General features: G+C 39.5%; 1 protein-coding gene across 3 annotated transcripts in view; it reads right to left on the minus strand.

Annotated features, from left to right (window-relative positions):
- Positions 1-781: 781 nt before the first annotated feature.
- The window catches only part of syk (spleen tyrosine kinase), a 73,656-nt gene continuing 51,565 nt past the window's right edge, over positions 782-22,872 (minus strand). For 2 of the 3 annotated variants that reach the window (XM_062031475.1, XM_062031476.1), the window contains exons 7-14: positions 19,726-19,788; positions 19,237-19,309; positions 15,290-15,449; positions 8,623-8,832; positions 6,329-6,518; positions 3,713-3,853; positions 1,684-1,796; positions 783-1,575 (exon numbers count right to left, since the gene is read on the minus strand). In XM_062031475.1, coding sequence (XP_061887459.1) covers positions 1,503-1,575; positions 1,684-1,796; positions 3,713-3,853; positions 6,329-6,518; positions 8,623-8,832; positions 15,290-15,449; positions 19,237-19,309; positions 19,726-19,788 — 1,023 coding nt within the window. In that variant the 3' untranslated portion in view covers positions 783-1,502. Of the gene's footprint in view, positions 1,576-1,683; positions 1,797-3,712; positions 3,854-6,328; positions 6,519-8,622; positions 8,833-15,289; positions 15,450-19,236; positions 19,310-19,725; positions 19,789-22,872 lie in introns of all 3 variants that reach the window. The other variant, XM_062031477.1, reaches the window with a different exon arrangement.

Genomic DNA, 22,872 nt, shown 5'->3' on the forward strand with positions numbered 1-22,872 from the left:
TATTATTGAACAGTGATTCTAAAACTGGTACTACTACTACTACTAGTGGTACGCCAAAGAATCACTTAATTAAATATTCAAACACAGTGTTACTGTTCAAACTGTGTATTGTTACAGTGGCCAAACATATTAAATCCATCCATCCATCCACTTTCTACTGCTTGTCCCTTTCGGGGTCGCGGGGGATGCTGGAGCCTACCTCAGCTGCATTCGGGCAGTAAATATACTTGTTAAATAAAACTTCTGCCTTGTTTTTAATGAATACTTGGGCCTACTATGATGCTGTATTTTAATGTTGGTCATTATGGCGGTACTGGAGAGCCAAGTGTTTTCTGAGGTGGTACTTGGTGGAAAAAGTTTGAGAACCACTGCTCTAGAACAATAAAGTATTATCATTAGAGATGTCTGATAATGTTTTTTTAGCCGATATCCGATATTGTCCAACTCTTAATTACCGATTCCGATATCAACCGATACCGATATATACAGTCGTGGAATTAACACATTATTATGCCTAATCTTGTTATGATGCCCCGCTGGATGCATTAAACAATGTAACAAGGTTTTCCAAAATAAATCAACTCAAGTTATGGAAAAAAATGCCAACATGGCACTGCCATATTTATTATTGAAGTCACAAAGTGCATTATTTTTTTTAACATGCCTCAAAACAGCAGCTTGGAATTTGGGACATGCTCTCCCTGAGAGAGCATGAGGACGTTGAGGTGGACGTGTTTGGGGGTGGGGGAGGGTAGCGGGGGGTGTATATTGTAGCGTCCCGGAAGAGTTAGTGCTGCAAGGGGTTCTGGGTATTTGTTCTGTTGTGTTTATGTTGTGTTACGGTGTGGATGTTCTCCCGAAATGTGTTTGTCATTCTTGTTTGGTGTGGGTTCACAGTGTGGCGCATATTTGTAACAGTGTTAAAGTTGTTTATACGGCTACCCTCAGTGCGACCTGTATGGCTGTTGACCAAGTATGCTTGGCATTCAATTGTGTGTGTGAAAAGCCGTAGATATCATGTGACTGGGCCGGCACGCAAAGGCAGTGCCTTTAAGGCACGCCCCCAATATTGTTGTCTAGGTGGAAATCAAGAGAAATTCGAGAGAATGGTTGCCCCGGGAGATTTTCGGGAGGGGCACTGAAATTCGGGAGCCTCCCGGGAAAATCGGGAGGGTTGGCAAGTATGACTGGGAGACACAACTGCTCTGCACTTCTCCCTACGTCCGTGTACCACTCCGTACAGTGGCGTTTTAAAAAGTCATAAATTTTACTTTTTGAAACAGATACCGATAATTTCCGCTATTACATTTTCAAGCTTTTATCGGCCGATAAAAGAGACCCTTCAAGTATTTGCGGTTTTGTTAACAGGAGCAAAAATCAGCTTTTTGTCAATTTTGTTCAATTCGCCACAAAATCTTCAATGTTTTAAAGGGAACATTTTTTATTGCATAAACTTATTAAGTCTGAAAGTGACAATATTCCACCCGAAACCGATCATGTTTTTACTGTGCAATGTCATAATAATATTGTCGCAGTCGTGGCTCAATGACAGCAAAGGCAGGTCGTTTTTCAAAGCTGAAAAACATAAAAAAAAGACACAATTGAGATATGAAGACATGAAGTTATAAGTTTCATTCATTATCTATCTGGATAAATCCACGTGGTGACATGAGCAGAGCTTACTCGTAAATCCAGCAGTTCTTCATGAGGCTGTAGATTTCTTCAGGACATTTTGGTGGCGCGTCCATCCGCAGTCCACTCTCAATCATTTGCAGAACATTGTTGCCTTTCATCCCCTGTTCAAAAATACATCACTGCACATTAAAATAACCTTAGGGCAGATTTTTATCTAAAAGGTAAGAGTGGTTCAAATAGGACCAAAAAAGGTTGCGAGTGCCAGCACTTTGTTAAAGAAGGTGAAAAACACCATTCAATTCAAAGAAGAACTCCTTCTAAAAGAACGGAGGAACCTTTCTCCTCATCGTCATCTCCGCCAAAACTTTTTTAAATAAAGGTAAAAGTGATGTTAAATGTTTATTCATCATGTATATACAAAACTTAAAACCAATGAAGTTGGCACATTGTGTAAATCGTAAATAAAAACAGAATACAATGATTTGCTAATTATTTTCAACTTATATTCAATTGAATAGACTGCAAAGACAAGATATTTAATGTTCAAACTGAGAAACGTAATTTTTTTTTGCAAATAATCATTAACTTAGAATTTAATGGCAGCAACACATTGCAAAAACGTTTGCACAGGGGCATTTTTACCACTGTGTTACATGGCCTTTCCTTTTAACAACACTCAGTAAACATTTGGGAACTGAGGAGACCAATTTTTGAAGCTTTTCAGGTGGAATTCTTTCCCGTTTTTGCTTGATGTACAGCTTAAGTTGTTCAACAGTCCGGGGTCTCCGTTGTGGTATTTTAGGCTTCATAATGTGCCACACATTTTTAATGGAAGACAGGTCTGGACTACAGGCAGGCCAGTCTAGTACCCGCACTCTTTTACTATGATGCCACGCTGTTGTGAAACGTGGCTTGGCATTATCTTGCTGAAATAAGCAGGGGCGTCCATGATAATGTTGCTTGGATGGCTTTGCGCCTAGAACAATCCGGATGGTTATAGACCACTTTCCTCTTTGTTCCGGAGGACACGACGTCCACAGTTTCCAAAAACAATTTGAAATGTGGACTCGTCAGACCACAGAACACTTTTCCACTTTGCATCAGTCCATCTTAGATGAGCTCAGGCCCAGCGAAGCCGGCTGCGTTTCTGGGTGTTGTTGATAAACGGCTTTGGCTTTGCATAGTACAGTTTTAACTTGCACTTCCAGATGTAGCAACCAACTGTAGTTACTGACAGTGGTTTTCTGAAGTATTCCTGAGCCCATGTGGTGATATCCTTTACATACTGATGTTGGTTTTTGATGCAGTACCGCCTGAGGGATCGAAGGTCACGGGCATTCAATGTTACGTGCAGTGATTTCTCCAGATTCTCTGAACCTTTTGATGATATTACGGACCGTAGATGGTGAAATCCCTAAATTCCTTGCAATGGCTCGTTGAGAAATGTTGTTCTTAAACAATTTGCTCACGCATTTGTTCACAAAGTGGTGACCCTCGCCCCATCCTTGTTTGTGAATGATTGAGCATTTCATGGAAGCTGCTTTTATACCCAATCATGGCACCCACCTGTTCCCAATTAGCCTGTTCACCTGTGGGATGTTCCAAATAAGTGTTTGATGAGCATTCCTCAACTTTCTCAGTCTTTTTTGCCACTTGTGCCAGCTTTTTTGAAACATGTTGCAGGCATCAAATTCCAATTGAGGAAATATTTGCAAAAAATAACAAAGCTTTCCAGTTCGAATGTTAAATATCTTGTCTTTGCAGTCTATTCAATTAAATATAGGTTGAAAAGGATTTGCAAATCATTATATTCTGTTTTTATTTACGATTTACACAACGTGCCAACTTCACTGGTTTTGGGTGTGTGGCTGTGCCATATGTACGTTGGCAAACATCACTTCCTCACACCGAGCTTGAGCCGGACATCAAGTTTGACAGTTTGGGCTTTTAGCTCAATGCCTGACATGCTCAATTGGTATTTAGGGGACCAAGGTTCCACATGCAGGTTACACATAGGGACGGAATTATTCTTTACTGTACTTGTTGCCCCGACAGTTTTTGAGAAGAAGTTTCATACCTTGTATGGCTTCTCTCCATACGAGTACGCCTCCCACATAAACACTCCAAAGCTCCACACGTCACTTTTGGTGGAGAATTTGAAGTAATTGATGCACTCGGGCGCGTACCACTTTACTGGCCACTTGCCGTGTCTCTTGGCCTGAACAAAGACATACGTCGTGCATCATCAGGAGGAACAATTATTCCACACAGCCTCCAAAAGGCGAAGTCATCCATCACATTTCAGCAGTACAACACAATATATCTTCTAATTTGGAAAAAGGGTCGTAAAAGTTTTGGTTGAGCAGACTTTGTTTTAATGTTGTTTTGCTTTGTTTTAGATTCCACACACCATTTTGCCACAAATGTCATCAAATGCCATCAAATACAGAATTTCAGTAATTCAACACACCATAATGAACAAACAACACTCTTTCAAGCAGGTCAACTTTGAGTCAGAGAACAATTGTAGGTATGAAAAAAACTAATCTACTTTCTATTAACCATTTGGAGCGACCTTATAGTGTCTTTAAGTTGAAGAGGCGTGGTAATTGTTCTAGAGGCCATAATATTTACGCATATATGTAATACAGTATATGCTATTATTCTGCATTCTGACTTTTATATCTTCTTTCTGACTCAGGTTTATTCTGCATTCTGACTTTTATATCTCAGCTTTATTCTTCATTCTGACTTTTATATCTCAGGTTTCTTCTGCATTCTGACTTTTATGTCTCAGGTTTATTCTGCATTCTGACTTTTATATCTCAGGTTTATTCTGCATTCAGGTTTATTCTGCATTCTGACTTTTATATCTCAGCTTTATTCTGCATTCAGGTTTATTCTGCATTCTGACTTTTATATCTCAGCTTTATTCTTCATTCTGACTTTTATATCTCAGGTTTCTTCTGCATTCTGACTTTTATGTCTCAGGTTTATTCTGCATTCTGACTTTTATATCTCAGGTTTCTTCTGCATTCTGACTTTTATATCTCAGGTTTATTCTGCATTCAGGTTTATTCTGCATTCTGACTTTTATATCTCAGGTTTATTCTGCATTCTGACTTTTATATCTCAGGTTTATTCTGCATTCAGGTTTATTCTGCATTCTGACTTTTATATCTCAGCTTTATTCTTCATTCTGACTTTTATATCTCAGGTTTATTCTGCATTCAGGTTTATTCTGCATTCTGACTTTTATATCTCAGCTTTATTCTTCATTCTGACTTTTATATCTCAGGTTTATTCTGCATTCAGGTTTATTCTGCATTCTGACTTTTATATCTCAGGTTTATTCTTCATTCTGACTTTTATATCTCAGGTTTTTTCTGCTTTCAGGTTTATTCTGCATTCTGACTTTTATATCTCAGGTTTATTCTGAATTCAGATGTATTCTGCATTCTGACTTTTATATCTCAGGTTTATTCTTCATTCAGGTTTATTCTGCATTCTGACTTTTATATCTCAGGTTTATTTTTCATTCAGGTTTATTCTGCATTCTGACTTTTATATCTCAGGTTTTTTCTTCATTCTGACTTTTATATCTCAGGTTTATTCTGAATTCAGGTTTATTCTGCATTCTGACTTTTATATCTCAGGTTTATTCTTCATTCTGACTTTTATATCTCAGGTTTATTCTGCATTCAAGTTTATTCTGCATTCTGACTTTTATATCTCAGGTTTATTCTGAATTCAGATGTATTCTGCATTCTGACTTTTATATCTCAGGTTTATTCTTCATTCAGGTTTATTCTGCATTCTGACTTTTATATCTCAGGTTTATTTTTCATTCAGGTTTATTCTGCATTCTGACTTTTATATCTCAGGTTTTTTCTTCATTCTGACTTTTATATCTCAGGTTTATTCTGAATTCAGGTTTATTCTGCATTCTGACTTTTATATCTCAGGTTTATTCTTCATTCTGACTTTTATATCTCAGGTTTATTCTGCATTCAAGTTTATTCTGCATTCTGACTTTTATACCTCAGGTTTATTCTGCATTCTGACATTTATACCTCAGGTTTATTCTTCATTCTGACTTTTATATCTTCTTTCTGACTCAGGTTTATTCTTCATCTACATTACACTGTGATTTTTATATCTTCTTTCTGGCCCTGCGATGAGGTGGCGACTTGTCCAGGGTGTACCCCGCCTTCCGCCCGAATGCAGCTGAGATAGGCTCCAGCACCCCCCGCGACCCCAAAAGGGACAAGCAGTAGAAAATGGATGGATAGATAGTAATATACAACTATAAATATTAGATACTTGTTTATATGACAAATGTGCTATAGACTGCAGTATTGTTCAATGAAGAACGCTTGTGTGCTATTGTCTGCTTGGCTGTTGTGTAGCTGCCAGCTCATAGCAGCGTATTTCCTACAATGTTTTCCTTTTGTAAATGACTTGACTTGTGCGCTTATTGGAGGACATTCAGATGTTGCACAATTAAACTGACTGTGTTTCATGGATTTTAGATGCAAGCCGATGTTAAAGTTATTTTTTAGATGATATCAGAACTTTATCTGATATCAATATCCAGTAGGGACACCCCTAAAAATTACTAATTGGTTGCACTTAGAAACTTTAAAAAATAGTTGCTTTTAAATAAAAATAAAAAGTCTTGGGAAGGAGTTACCTTGTAGTAGTTCTCGTCATCAGCAACTACTTTGGAGAGACCAAAGTCGCTGATTTTGGCGTAGTGCCGCGTGACCAACAGCACATTCCTGGCAGCAAGATCTCTGTGGACAAAGTTATGCTCCTCAAGGTACTTCATGCCCATGGACACTTGGTGGACCAGCTCAGTGATGTTTATGATGCTTATTTGTCTGCAAAGCATCAATCAACAGTTATGTATCTTTAACTTGCAAAACCCAAAAACAGTGAAGTTGGCACGTTGTGTAAATGGTAAATAAAAACAGAATACAATGATTTGCAAATCCTTTTCAACCTATATTCAACTGAATAGACTGCAAAGACAAGATACTTAATGTTCCAACTGAGAAACTAACTTTTATTTTGCAAATAATCATTAAGTTAGAATTTAATGGCAGCAACACATTGCAAAAAAGTTGGCACAGGGGCATTTTTACCACTGTGTTACATGGCCTTTCCTTTTAACAACACTCAGTAAACCTTTGGGAACTGAGGAGACCAATTTTTTCCCATGCCTTGGGCACTAATACACCCCCAGTTGTTGAACAGTCCGGGTTCACCACCATACCATCACAGATGCTGGCTTTTCAACTTTGCGCCTATAACAATCCAGATGGTTCTTTTCCTCTTTGGTCCGGAGGACACAAAGTCCACAGTTTCCAAAAACAATTTGAAATGTGGACTCGTCAGACCACAGAACACTTTTCCACTTCGCATCAGTCCATCTTAGATGAGCTCAGGCCCAACGAAGCCGGCGGCGTTTCTGGGTGTTGTTGATAAATAACTTTCGCTTTGCATAGTCGAGTTTTAACTTGCACTTACAGATGTAGCGATGAACTGTAGTTACTGACAGTGGTTTTTTGAAGTGTTCCTGAGCCCATGTGGTGATATCCTTTACACACTGATGTCGCTTTTTGATGCAGGACCGCCTAAGGGATCGAAGGTCTGTAATATCATCGCTTACGTGCAGTGATTTCTCCAGATTCTCTGAACCTTTTGATGATATTACGGACCGTAGATGGTGAAATCCCTAAATTCCTTGCAATAGCTCGTTGAGAAATGTTGTTCTTAAACTGTTGGACAATTTGCTCACGCATTTGTTCACAAAGTGGTGACCCTCGCCCCATCCTTGTTTGTGAATGACTGAGCATTTCATGGAAGCTGCTTTTATACCCAATCATGGCACCCACCTGTTCCCAGTTGGCCTGTTCACCTGTGGGACGTTCCAATTAAGTGTTTGATGAGCATTCCTCAACTTTGTCAGTCTTTTTTGCCACTTGTGCCAGCTTTTTTGAAACATGTTGCAGGCATCAAATTCCAAATGAGCTAATATTTGCAAAAAATAACAAAGTTTATCAGTTTGAACGTTAAATATCTTGTCTTTGCAGTCTATTCAATTGAATATAGGTTCACTGGGCCCGAGCTCATCTAAGATGGACTGATGCAAAGTGGAAAAGTGTTCTGTGGTCTGACGAGTCCACATTTCAAATTGTTATTGGAAACTGTGGACGTCGTGTCCTCCGGACCAAAGAGGAAAAGAACCATCCAGATTGTTATAGGTGCAAAGTTCAAAAGCCAGCATCTGTGATGGTATGGTGGTGAACCCGGACTGTTCAACAACTTAAGCTGTACATCAAGCAAGAATGGGAAAGAATTCCACCTGAAAAGCTTCAAAAATGTGTCTCCTCAGTTCCCAAATGTTTACTGAGTGTTGTTAAAAGGAAAGGCCATGTAACACAGTGGTAAAAATGCCCCTGTGCCAACTTTTTTGCAATGTGTTGCTGCCATTAAACTCTTAAGTTCATGATTATTTGCAAAAAAAAAATATGTTTCTCAGTTCGAACATTAAGTATCTTGTCTTTGCAGTCTATTTAATTCAATATAAGTTGAAAAGGATTTGCAAATCACTGTATTCTGTTTTTATTTTCGAATTACACAACGTGCCAACTTCACTGGTTTTGGGTTTTGTAAATGTGTGCTGCTGGTTCAACACATGGCACACAGGTGCCATGTGTTGTTATGATAACATAACTGTGCAGAAAAGGATTGTCTCCGTGGTAAAAGCCCCGTATGCACGAAAAATACTCATTTAAATAAGGCGGTCTGCACCACTTTTCAATTTCACACGCAGTGTTCGTGAAACACACACAACACGCCCACTAATAATACATGCAATTATTTTTTGCACACACTTATTAGCGTGTGGTATTTGGATTTGACTAAATCAGGCCCTTAGTGTTTTAGTTGTATTATAGCGAGTAGAGTAGAAACACATACTTGTTTTTCTGCAGAAACTTGTGAAGTGGACCTAGCTCGGCCAGCTCCATCACCAGCATGAGGTTCTCTGCCTCACAAATACCGATCATCCGCACGATGTACGGATTGTCCAGCTGCTTCATGACGCTTGCTTCACGCAGCATCTCCTCACGGACGAGCGGGCTGTCGTCGTCATTTTTTAGGATTTTGACCGCGACCGGCTGTGCTGTCCTAGCACACAAGGTGGAATAGTGTTAGCGTGATTGTGCTGCAGCTTGTGTTGATGCTATTCCTTTGATGAAGCACAAACGTAAACATGTGTACATATATTTGCTTTATTGTCACGCTCGTTATATCTCGCCAGCAGTGGGTGCTGTCTCTCAAATTGTGGGATGGAAAGTAACACAACCAGGATCAGAGCTCACCTACAGAGTCTTCTCTGGAGTAAGACAGTTGAACTTGAAGTGAGAGGATTTGTTGTGTTTTTCATGTCAAATAGTAAATAGTCAGCCTCTCAATATTTGTATTCTGGGATTTTACAAAAAGGTGTTTAGAACCACGAGGGTTACCCTTAAAGGGGAACTGCACATTTTTGGGAATTTTGCCTATTGTTCACAATCCTGAGAACACATGACTTTTAAAAAAAAAAGCATTGTAACTTGTAAATAAAAGTCTAAAACTGAGCCATTGCATCTATTTAAACCATAAAACCCAATAAATAACCATCCAAAAAGTCTACAATGGAACCATTGCATCTATTTCGACCATAAAACCCAATAAATAACCATCCAAAAAGTCTACAATGGAACCATTGCATCTATTTCGACCATAAAACCCAATAAATAACCATCCAAAAAGTCTACAATGGAACCATTGCATCTATTTTGACCATAAAACCCAATAAATAACCATCCAAAAAGTCTACAATGGAACCATTGCATCTATTTCGACCATAAAACCCAATAAATAACCATCCAAAAAGTCTACAATGGAACCATTGCATCTATTTCGACCATAAAACCCAATAAATAACCTTCCAAAAAGTCTACAATGGAACCATTGCATCTATTTCGACCATAAAACCCAATAAATAACCATTCAAAAAGTCTGCAATGGAACCATTGCATCTATTTCGTCCATAAAACCCAATAAATAACCATCCAAAAAGTCTACAGTGGAACCATTGCATCTATTTCGACCATAAAACCCAATAAATAACCATCCAAAGAGTCTACAATGGAACCATTGCATCTATTTCGACCATAAAACCCAATAAATAACCTTCCAAAAAGTCTACAATGGAACCATTGCATCTATTTCGACCATAAAACCCAATAAATAACCATCCAAAGAGTCTACAATGGAACCATTGCATCTATTTCGACCATAAAACCCAATAAATAACCATCCAAAGAGTCTACAATGGAACCATTGCATCTATTTCGACCATAAAACCCAATAAATAACCATCCAAAGAGTCTACAATGGAACCATTGCATCAATTTCGACCATAAAACCCAATAAATAACCTTCCAAAAAGTCTACAATGGAACCATTGCATCTATTTCGACCATAAAACCCAATAAATAACCATCCAAAAAGTCTACAATGGAACCATTGCATCTATTTCGACCATAAAACCCAATAAATAACCATCCAAAAAGTCTGCAATGGAACCATTGCATCTATTTCGACCATAAAACCCAATAAATAACCATCCAAAAAGTCTACAGTGGAACCATTGCATCTATTTCGACCATAAAACCCAATAAATAACCATCCAAAAAGTCTACAGTGGAACCATTGCATCTATTTCGACCATCCAAAGAGTCTACAATGGAACCATTGCATCTATTTCGACCATAAAACCCAATAAATAACCATCCAAAAAGTCTACAATGGAACCATTGCATCTATTTCGACCATAAAACCCAATAAATAACCATCCAAAAAGTCTACAATGGAACCATTGCATCTATTTCCACCATAAAACCCAATAAATAACCATCCAAAAAGTCTACAATGGAACCATTGCATCTATTTCAACCATAAAACCCAATAAATAACCATCCAAAGAGTCTACAATGGAACCATTGCATCTATTTCGACCATAAAACCCAATAAATAACCATCCAAAGAGTCTACAATGGAACCATTGCATCTATTTCGACCATAAAACCCAATAAATAACCATCCAAAAAGTCTACAATGGAACCATTGCATCTATTTCGACCATAAAACCCAATAAATAACCATCCAAAAAGTCTACAATGGAACCATTGCATCTATTTTGACCATAAAACCCAATAAATAACCATCCAAAAAGTCTACAATGGAACCATTGCATCTATTTCGACCATAAAACCCAATAAATAACCATCCAAAAAGTCTACAATGGAACCATTGCATCTATTTCGACCATAAAACCCAATAAATAACCTTCCAAAAAGTCTACAATGGAACCATTGCATCTATTTCGACCATAAAACCCAATAAATAACCATTCAAAAAGTCTGCAATGGAACCATTGCATCTATTTCGTCCATAAAACCCAATAAATAACCATCCAAAAAGTCTACAGTGGAACCATTGCATCTATTTCGACCATAAAACCCAATAAATAACCATCCAAAGAGTCTACAATGGAACCATTGCATCTATTTCGACCATAAAACCCAATAAATAACCTTCCAAAAAGTCTACAATGGAACCATTGCATCTATTTCGACCATAAAACCCAATAAATAACCATCCAAAGAGTCTACAATGGAACCATTGCATCTATTTCGACCATAAAACCCAATAAATAACCATCCAAAGAGTCTACAATGGAACCATTGCATCTATTTCGACCATAAAACCCAATAAATAACCATCCAAAGAGTCTACAATGGAACCATTGCATCAATTTCGACCATAAAACCCAATAAATAACCTTCCAAAAAGTCTACAATGGAACCATTGCATCTATTTCGACCATAAAACCCAATAAATAACCATCCAAAAAGTCTACAATGGAACCATTGCATCTATTTCGACCATAAAACCCAATAAATAACCATCCAAAAAGTCTGCAATGGAACCATTGCATCTATTTCGACCATAAAACCCAATAAATAACCATCCAAAAAGTCTACAGTGGAACCATTGCATCTATTTCGACCATAAAACCCAATAAATAACCATCCAAAAAGTCTACAGTGGAACCATTGCATCTATTTCGACCATCCAAAGAGTCTACAATGGAACCATTGCATCTATTTCGACCATAAAACCCAATAAATAACCATCCAAAAAGTCTACAATGGAACCATTGCATCTATTTCGACCATAAAACCCAATAAATAACCATCCAAAAAGTCTACAATGGAACCATTGCATCTATTTCCACCATAAAACCCAATAAATAACCATCCAAAAAGTCTACAATGGAACCATTGCATCTATTTCAACCATAAAACCCAATAAATAACCATCCAAAGAGTCTACAATGGAACCATTGCATCTATTTCGACCATAAAACCCAATAAATAACCATCCAAAGAGTCTACAATGGAACCATTGCATCTATTTCGACCATAAAACCCAATAAATAACCATCCAAAAAGTCTACAATGGAACCATTGCATCTATTTCGACCATAAAACCCAATAAATAACCATCCAAAAAGTCTACAATGGAACCATTGCATCTATTTCGACCATAAAACCCAATAAATAACCATCCAAAAAGTCTACAATGGAACCATTGCATCTATTTCGACCATAAAACCCAATAAATAACCATCCAAAGAGTCTACAATGGAACCATTGCATCTATTTCGACCATAAAACCCAATAAATAACCTTCCAAAAAGTCTACAATGGAACCATTGCATCTATTTCGACCATAAAACCCAATAAATAACCATCCAAAAAGTCTACAATGGAACCATTGCATCTATTTCGACCATAAAACCCAATAAATAACCATCCAAAAAGTCTACAATGGAACCATTGCATCTATTTCGACCATAAAACCCAATAAAAAAACATCCAAAAAGTGCTAACAAAACTCCATTTACATTTCGCGACCTGAGTATTAACCAAGTATTAGCAATAATGTTATTTTAAGTGCTAATGTTAAGGATCTACATTTGACAACTTCCTTATTAAGTTAAAGTTAAAGTACCAATGATTGTCACACGCACACTATGTGTGGCGAAGTTATTCTCTGCATTTGACCCATCACCCTTGAGCACCCCCTGGGAGGTGAGGGGAGCAGTGAGCAGTAGCAGTGGCCGCGGCCGGTAATCATTTTTGGTGATTTAACCCCCAATTCCAACCCTTGATGCTGAGTGCCAAGCAGGGAGGTAATGGGTCCCATTTTTATAGTCTTTGGTATGACTCGGCTGGGGTTTGAACTCACAACCTACCGATCTCAGGGCGGACACTCTATGTTGCTGTATTAACATCCTCAGCTGGTGAGCTGCTTTCTCGCCTCTGAGCTCGTGAAAGTTTATTCTGGATTATAAATCATGTCTTTATCCTTTAATAGTGAAATGATGTGGACATAATCTGAGAGGTTGATAAACTTCGACAGCCAATTTAAACCCGGAGATGGCGAAAAGACACACGAAAGACTGGTTTGAACCCACCTTTTTTTTTTTTTTTTTACCTTCCACGAGTATTATGAACAGGAATGGATTAACGTCCTAACAGTTGGCATCCAAGTGAGAGCAGACATTGTACAGTAAGTGATGTTTTTTTATGGTTGATGTTTCTCACGATGTCTGCAGTATGTTGTCGAAAGAAAAAGCGAACATTGTGATGCGTCTGTGAAATTAATGCGCCGCCGTATGCTTAAAATGATCAAGATATGTAAATACTACATCTTATTATTAATGTGTCTGTTACGACATTAGGTATATACTTACAGCATCTTGATGGAAGTGTTTGGATGTTTTATAAATGCTTTATATGCATTGTAAGCAGACTTTTGTTCACATTTATTTACTAGTTAGAATGCATGGTTAGAGCGTCCGCCCTGAGATCGGTAGGTTGTGAGTTCAAACCCCGGCCGAGTCATACCAAAGACTAAAAAAATCGGGCCCATTACCTCCCTGCTTGACACTCAGCATCAAGGGTTGGAATTGGGGGTTAAATCACCAAAATGATTCCCGGGCGCGGCCACCGCTGCTGCTCACTGCTTCCCTCGCCTCCCAGGGGGTGGAACAAGGGGATGGGTCAAATGCAGAGGACAAATTTCACCACACCTAGTGTGTGTGTGTGACTATCATTGGTACTTTATGTCAGAATAATTGTATCTAAGTTATCACAAAACTTTGTGTTGAAATGAGTTCCCGGCGAGCAGACAAAAGCTGTCTTTAATCCTACCAAGCAGAAGGCTTGTAAAACTCCACTGTGTAGGATGGGAAGCAACATGAAGGTGTTCTGTTTCTTTCATGTATTGCAATCAACAGAAAGGTATTGTCTTGACCCAAGAACTACAAAAGCGAAGAGGAAGCAGGACCAGACTCCCCTCCGGGCACCGCTTCTTTGAACTGTTTTACGACCTTTTCTGTGAACTGTTTATGACCTTTTCTTTGAACTGTTCTGTAACCAAAGGTGATGGCTGTTTACGACCCCCTCCCTTAGAAACAGCTGTTGCCATGTAATCAGGGAAAGTCCAAATAAAAGAGGAGACGTACAATCTTATGTCAGAGCGTGTTGAGACACAGTACAAGGGTACAGTGTCTACGCGTTTTTCCTCATTGAGCTAAATTTAATTCTGTCTCTGTTTAATTCCTTGTTTCTTGTCTTGTTTAATAGATGTCATCAGTGTTTGAACCTGACACTGTAACTTGAACTTTAACTTAAAAAAAGACAAACATATGTGTTCTCGTCTTATATAAGGATTGTGACTGATAGGCACAATTCCCGAAAAAAGCGTACTTTAAAATTAGTAATGGTAAAACTATAGTTGACATTGTTATTAGCTTGCAAACTAGTTGTTCCACAGTTATTAGCCTTGATGCTAGCAAGAAATTCCATTTGTGGTTGTGGTGGACGGGTACTTTTCAGAGGCGGTATAGTACCGATTATGATTCATTAGTATCGCGGTACTATACTAATACCGGTATACCGTACAACCCTAGTGTGTAGCATTGGAAGGGCTAAGCTTTATCTTCCAAACGCTGCTAAGTTTGTTACATGAGTGTTTTTTACATATACTGCTCTCTGACTTGTTTTCGACGTTTGTAAGTGTTTGTGCTTTGAAATGTCTACTGTGTTCCTAAAATTTATCCTCGGGGATTAATAAAGTGTAAAGTATTTCTGAGTCTGAAATTGGTTTGGTGGAGCTTTTATCTCATGTTCTTTTGGTTAAGTACATGTATCGCATGAAATTGGTTTGGTGGAGCTTTTATCTCATGTTCTTTTGGTTAAGTACGTGTATCGCATGTCTAAATTGATGCAAGTGTTGTGTAGCAGTTAGCAACACAAATGCAACCTTAGACGTCAACGCTTTTAAAAGTAATAATCACGACACACAATGAGAGATGAATCCAGTCCTATACTTTTGTTTTAGCAACATTGGAGCAGAGTGGATACAGCTACAGCATTTCTTGGTTCAAGACTATAATTCTGCTCTTTGAGTTTGAAAGATTGTATGCAGATTGCGCAGAGAGGTGTGAAAGCAGAAGTCTTACGTTCTGGTCTTGTAAATGCCCTTGCTGACTGTACCGAAATTTCCAGAACCCAATTCTTCGTCCTCCAAAAAGAGCTGTTCCCGGTCCACTGTGGAGTTCCTGATCTCGTCTGGATCTGCATAGGTCCTGTCATATACTGAAGTGTCCATCGGTAGGGACTCTGATGGAAAAATCAGCATGAAATATTACCGTCCAACACTATTAGTCTGGCAAGAGAATATAGTGTACAATACACAGGCACACTGACTTCACACGATACACATTAGAAGTGAGTGACTGGGAGTGTGGACTGCACTGACTAGCAGGAGTCATAGCTAGTAATATTGCTGAGAAGAATCCAGAGCTTTAAGACAGTTTGAATACAACAACTGGTGCTAATTGGACATGTGTCAATGAGGAAGTCAGGGTCAAACTGTGTTTCCAGTCTTCAACCTTCTTAGATCTTGGATCTGAGTCATCTTCTTTCTCACCAAGTTCCGCAGTTGATGAACAATTCACACTAGACCAGTCCTTATCAGATAGTGGGGCGGATCCCCCCTTTATTAAAAGGCCCCTCTAATGCTGACTACATTGGCACTTATTTCATAGTTCTGGACATAAAAACGATGTCTACATGTAAAATTTCCTTCAAAATAGACAAAGTAGTGATTTTAGTCTTGTTTTCTAATGAGTTTCAACAGACTTTGAACTGCCTACTTTTAAGCTCCCAAATGTGGGTCAGAATAATAGCTTTATATTCCTTTATCCACAAAGTCTATGCGGGGAATTTAGCTCCAGTTCTGTAGATCAGTGTTTTTCAACCTTTTCTGAGCCAAGGCACATTTTTTTCATTGAAAAAATCCAGAGGCCCACCACCAGCAGAAAACATAAAAAAATTTAACTCAGCAACCGATATTGACAGTAAAAAGTAGTTCTTGCAATTGTTGGATATGAATTCAAAACATAACCAACCATGGATCGATATAGCTCTTGTCTAAAAGTAGGTGTACTGTCACGGCCTGTCACATCACCCTTGACTTATTTAGATTTTTTGGGTGTTTTCCTGTGTTTACTGTTTTAGTTCTTGTCTTGCGCTCCTATTTTGGTGTTGATTGTCATGGCATGTACGGATGTACTTTGTGAACGCCATCTGCTCCACACGCTGTAAGTCTTTGCTGTCGTCCAGCATTCTGTTTTTGTTTACTTTACAGCCAGTTCATTTTCAGCTTTGTTTTGCTTCAATGCCTTTTCTTACCGGCACTCGCCTTTTGTTTATTTTTGGTTTAAGCGTTAGATACCTTTTTACCTGCAACAAAGACTTGAACTTTCAGCGACTTCGTCAGGGGGGGAAGAAGTGTCAAGATTGTTGCATTTATTGACCTCGGGGCAGACGATTGCTTCATGGACTCGGACTTTGTGGACTTTGCAAAAAATTGCTCAAATTAAATTTGCTCCCCTAAGGAGGTCCGGTCTTTAGATGGTCATTTATTGGCGAGGGTGACGCACCAAACTGATACTTTAGCTTTGCAGTTATCGGGTAATCACCATGAAGCGATACGCTCTTTTATCCTTCCATGTCAGTCGACACCCATTGTATTAGGTCTCCCTTTGCTGAAACTGCATAATCCCAGTATTGATTGGGGTACAACCACCATTTTGAACTAAAGCACCAACCCGGCTCCCGAACACAAAGCCTGATGCTCTCTCCAGAGTTTTCGGACCTACCACTCTGGACACCATCATACCTGTGGCCCGTGTGTGTGGCTCTTCCAATGGGAGGTGGAGAAAAGGGTGTCTGTTGCCGCTTCTAAGACCAAGGTCCCTGACAACGTTCCTGCAAGCAAGCTATTTGTACAGACTGTACTGAGATACTGTCATGATATGCCGCCTGTCTTCTTTTTGTTGCAGTGCCTGGTTTCTGGGCAACCTGCGTGCATACCTGACACGCATTTCCTCCTAACTACTTAAACTCTCCAGTCGCTTCACTCAACGCCAGTAGATTCTTGATGAGTCACCTTTTAAGTAGTGTTCATCTCCTCTGCTTTGGCTCCACTCATGCTTCTTCTTCCCTATGGCTCAGCCGTGTATTGTTAACAGTTACCTTTCCACACATTTTGTGTGCAATTTCTGGTTTCTCCACATCCTATGTGTGCATCTTTAGTTATTTTCCCTCACTCCTTTTGGAGTGCGCTTTTTGTTATTATTCTTATTTATGTTTTGCTCTGTGTTGGGGTTTTACTCCAGCTAAGCCGATTATGACAACTTGGTGGATCTCCTTATCACTCAGCTTGTAAAACTTGCATCTCATCCTCCTTATTTTCCGGTTCAAGAATATAAGGTTCTGGATCATTATTTGTCCGAAAGTAGTCTTTGTTGGTGATGATTAGCAGTTTTTATTTAAGGGAATAGCAAACATTGTGTTGCGTCTGTGAAATAATAAGCAAAATACATAAATATTACATGTTCAATATACTTTAGGTTTTTGGATGTTTTTTAGAGGGCTTTATAGGCAGAATAGAGTGAATCCCACTACCTCCATTGTTGGCTGACTTTTGCTAGAGTTTATTTACATGTTAGAATGCATGAAAAAAAGAAAAACATGTGTGCTTGTCTCACAAAACAATTGTTAATGATAGACAACCTTTTTTTTTTAAATGAAATAATAAAATATTGAAATAACTAAATATTGAAATTTTAAAAAGTATTTAAATTAAAATATAATTTCACATACAATTAATGAAAAATTAAATACCACATTAATTAATTCATGACTGATTTAAGAAATTATTTCAGGATAAATTTAATTATTTCATTCTGTTCTCTTTGTTTCTCTATTTAGGTCAGGGGTGGCCAACCAGTCAGAGACTAAGAGCCACTTTTTTTTTTACTGTGTTACTGCAAAGAGCCACATCCTACACACACACACACACACACACACACACACACACACACACACACACACACACACACACACACACACACACACACACACACACACACACACACACACACACACACACACACACACACACACACACACACACACACACACAGACCTCTGCTCAGCCAGATTTACTGTAAATGTCACACACCAACATGACTCCTACAGTACTAAGACCACAGGCCAGTTATTTTCAACAATTAACATTGTGTGCACTGTCTCACACACACAAACTCTCAGGTCAACCAAGTCCACAAACAAAAATATATTTTTTTTTTTACCTACCGCCCGGTTTGCTTGATTTTTTTATTGTCTCGATTATCGCTTTCCGTCAGTGTTTTCTTTTGTTTGTATTTGCCGGGTCAAATTTCCGTCCCCGTTTATTGCGTTTTTATTGGTCATAATAAAGACTTCATAGTAAACACTAAGGCACGAAATAGAGTTGTTACACCTTTCCTGCTTCCGGCTCCCAGACCGTAGTCGAGGAGCGCAGGGGAGACGTTCCTCCAGGGCCGATGTACTTTGGGGGTAACACCCTTCACTTTACCCGGCAGTGGGTCTTTACAGCTCCGGACTCGAGGGTGAATGACGAGGCCGGCGGTTTGTCGCAACTTTGTGACTTTATTGGTGTCTTGCACGCAGCCATCCACCAAGCTACTAGCACCTGCAAGCACTCACTGTTACCGCTCCCTCACCTCTCTCGCCCACCCACTCACTGACGTCACTCACCTCACATGCTGCCATATCTTAAAGGGCCACACACACACATACGCTACTCTCATAACAGAGTTAAGAGCCGCATGAAACCAGCCGAAGAGCCGCATGAGGCTCGCGAGCCGCGGATTGGCCAGGTCTGATTTAGGGAATGGAGATTGCTATGACAACTATAACGATTTCCACTGAAATACATTCAGCATTGTCTAAAAATGGGGTACAAAAAGTCATATTTTAATTAAATTATTTTTAAAAGCAAATGATGCAGATATTGCTGATACACTTCCATACAATATCAATAGAGTTGACATACCTCTGGCTACTACTCCATCATTGGTCATTTCATAGGGGTGGGTATTTGGGGTATCGTGTTGGGATCCTCGGCTCTGAGGGAAATTTTTACCACAGTTAAAACAATAATAACAATATAAAAACAATATGAACAAAAATCAACAACGCAGTTACTAAAGAAAGCATTTCTTTACTCAGTATCACATATAAAGTATGGGGTTACTCACTAGGTGTTAGAAAATACACTTTGCAAATAAAAAATGCATGTCATCCTTAACATAATCTAATAAAATATGGACAAATTAATTATAACAAAAATGACTTATTTCTACGAAGGAAAAGTTATTTTGTGATATGGTTTTATCGGCAAGCCCTACTTGTCCAAAACAACAAGTTTCCCATTGAAAGACAAAAAACGCATCCAAGCACTAGTTGAAAGAAAAAGCACTTATCCACTAATTACTCTACTGACGCTTGCTTTTAGGCAGAGGCTGGAGGAGTGTTAGTTTACCTTTTTTCGTCTAGGTAATGGACCAATTTTGATTTTTGAAAAGAATCCACCAGCTGCATTTTTCTGAAACACAGACACAATGTGCTCGGCAACGCAATCATCACAGCGCAACAGAAAAACCGTTAATATGTTCATACTTCAAATGTCTCACTTCATCTTTAAAATACCAGGTACAGGCAGACATGTTGTAATTTATGTCATTACTTTATCTAATTTAATTTGTCTTTGGCAAGTAGTGTACTAGTACAAGTACTGTATACACAATGATATATAATGTATTTCTGATGTATTGGCTGCCCCACAATGGCAGTGTGTCAGATAAGCTAACTCAGGGCCGCCCCAGACAAATATGAAGCCCTAAATACGATTTTATTTGGAGGCCCTATGCCCCATTGTAAACATTTTTCACACTTGTATATTTACGTATGTCAAGCATTTTTTAATACATTTTCAATCAAACTTTTATTTAAGTTTTGTACAAAAAAAACATTGGAAATAACTTGTAACAATGTATTTAATATTTTAATATATATTTAATATAATTATTATTTTTTGTGCAAAATAACGATTTTAACGTTATTAAAATTCCCAACCCAACTCAAATCTGGATTCAAACATTGTACCACTGCCTTTCTAGACAGGCACTAACCCTGTATGCCTTGGGAGCTGGTGGAATGACAGGGGGAAATCTGTCATTATATTCCTATCAGTGACACAGCAGGAAATAGCTAGGAATACAATTGCGGTAAAAATTTCATAAGAAGCCTCCTGTCATTCATTCATTGACATTGTACATGAGCTTCATCACGCAAAACGGGGCACCTCACGGATTGCGGGGTCCTGCGCACAGTGCGTGACCTGCTTAGAAAGAGGGGCACCTCTGTGCTAGCTCATTTCCAAACATTTAATTTGACCCACTTAAGGTAGTTTTAAATCTAAATACAGGTTAAACAAAAAAAATGTAAAGGTTTCTTCATTCCAACAATTAGATTTACAAGGTAAAATAATTTATGACAGGGGCTCATTACATAACTCAAGATATTTCAAGCCTATATGATATACTTTTGATGATTCAGGTTTACAGCTTATGAAAACCTCCAACTGAAAATGTCCGAAAATTTGGGGTTTTCAAAAACTAAGCCATGATCATCAAAATTATAACAACGGCTTGGCATATCTCACTTTACATGTAATGACTTTATATCACATATTAGTTTCACATTTGATGTTGAATTGCTGACATGAAGAAACTTGTGCATGATATTACACTTTTTTGAGTTTGTAAATTTGCAGACGTTATTCACACAGAAAACCTGTGGAGGGAGCTGAGTTTGTCAGTTTTTGAATCTTGCTGAGATTCTAGTTTTGTACAAATGATTACAAAGCAAGGTAATGTCAAACAAGCATGCCTTGAAATAGAAAAGAAATTCCGTATTTTCCGGACTAAAAGCCTGTACGATAAGCTGCACCCGCTAAATTTTAGGGGAAAAAAATATGTTTTCATTTATTAGCCGGACCGAACGATAACACGCAAATATATACCGAAACGTTGTAAAATGAGATATTTACATAGAAATATTTCGTACATTTGTAAATCTCCTTTCTGAGCTGCCACCTTATTGTGGTAGAGGAGTTTGCGTGTCCCAATGATCCTAGGAGCTATGTTGTCCGGGGGCTTCTATGCCCCCTGGTAGGGTCTCCCAAGACAAACAGGTCCTAGGTGAGGGATCAGACAAAGAGCAGCTCGAAGACCTTTATGGAAACCAAAAAACAAGGACTCAGATTTCCCTCTGGAGCAGGGCCCGGAGGTAGGGTATGATGGCAAGCATCTGGTGGCACAACAAGAGCTCTGGAACCAGTTCTCTCTAGAGGGGTTGGACTCTCTTCCACTCTGGCGTTGCACGCAGTGAGAGGCGATGGGCTGGGGTGGCAATTCTTGTTGCCCCGCGACTCAAAGCCTGCACGTTGGAGTTTAACCCAGTGGACGAGAGGGTAGCTTCCCTCTGCCTTCGGGTGGGGAGACGGGTCTTGACTGTTGTTTGTGCTTAAGCACCAAACAGTAGCTCAGAGTACCCACCCTTTTTGGATTCCCTCGAGGGAGTACTGGTGAGTGCTCCCTCAGGTGATTCTCTTGTCCTGCTGGGTGACTTCAACGCTCATGTTGGCAATGACAGTGAAACCTGGAGAGGCGTGATTGTTAAGAATGGCCGCCCGGAACTAAACCCAAGAGGTGTTTTGTTATTGTTATTGTGCTCGTCACAGATTGTCCATAACGAACACAATGTTCAAACATAAGGGTGTCCATATGTGCACTTGGCACCAGGACACCTTAGGCCGCAGTTCCATGATCGACTTTGTAGTTGTGTCATCGGATTTGCGGCCTCATGTTTTGGACACTCGGGTGAAGAGAGGGGCAGAGCTTTCACCACCTGGTGGTGAGTTGGCTCTGATGGTGGGGGAGGATGCCGGACAGACCTGGCAGGCCCAAACGCATTGAGAGGGTGTGCTGGGAACTTCTAGCAGAGTCTCCTGTCAGGGAGAGTTTCAATTCCCACCTCCGGAAGAACTTTGAACGTGTCACAAGGGCGCTGGATATTGAGTATGAGTGGACCATGTTCTATGCCTCTATTGTCGATTGGAGCTGTGGCCGCAAGGTGGTTGGTGCCTGTCGTGGCGGTAAACCGAGAACCCGCTGGTGAGGGATGCCGTCAAGCTGAAGAATCGTGTCTTTTTGGCTCATGAGACTCCGGAGGCAGCGGACAAGTACCGACAGGCCAAGCATTGTGCGGCTTCGGTGGTCGCGGAGGCAAAAACTCGGACATGGGAGGAGTTCGGGGAAGCCATGGAAAACGACTTCCGGACGGCTTCGAATTGATTCTGGACCAGCATCCGCCGCCTTAGGAAGGGGAAGCAGTGCACTGTCAACACCGTGTATGGTGAGGATGGTGTGCTGCTGACCTGGACTGCGATGTTGTGGATCGGTGGAAGGAATATTTCGAAGACCTCTTCAATCCAAATAACACGTCTTCCTATGAGGTGCCTGGGGAATCTGTAGTGGGCTCTCCTATTTCTGGCTGAGGCTGAGGTTGCCGAGGTAGTTAAAAAGCTCCTCGGTGGCAAGGCCCCGGGGATGGATGGGATCTGCCC

The sequence above is a fragment of the Entelurus aequoreus genome, linkage group LG21, assembly GCF_033978785.1.
Source record: "Entelurus aequoreus isolate RoL-2023_Sb linkage group LG21, RoL_Eaeq_v1.1, whole genome shotgun sequence".
In the NCBI taxonomy this organism is placed as follows: Eukaryota; Metazoa; Chordata; class Actinopteri; order Syngnathiformes; family Syngnathidae; genus Entelurus; species Entelurus aequoreus.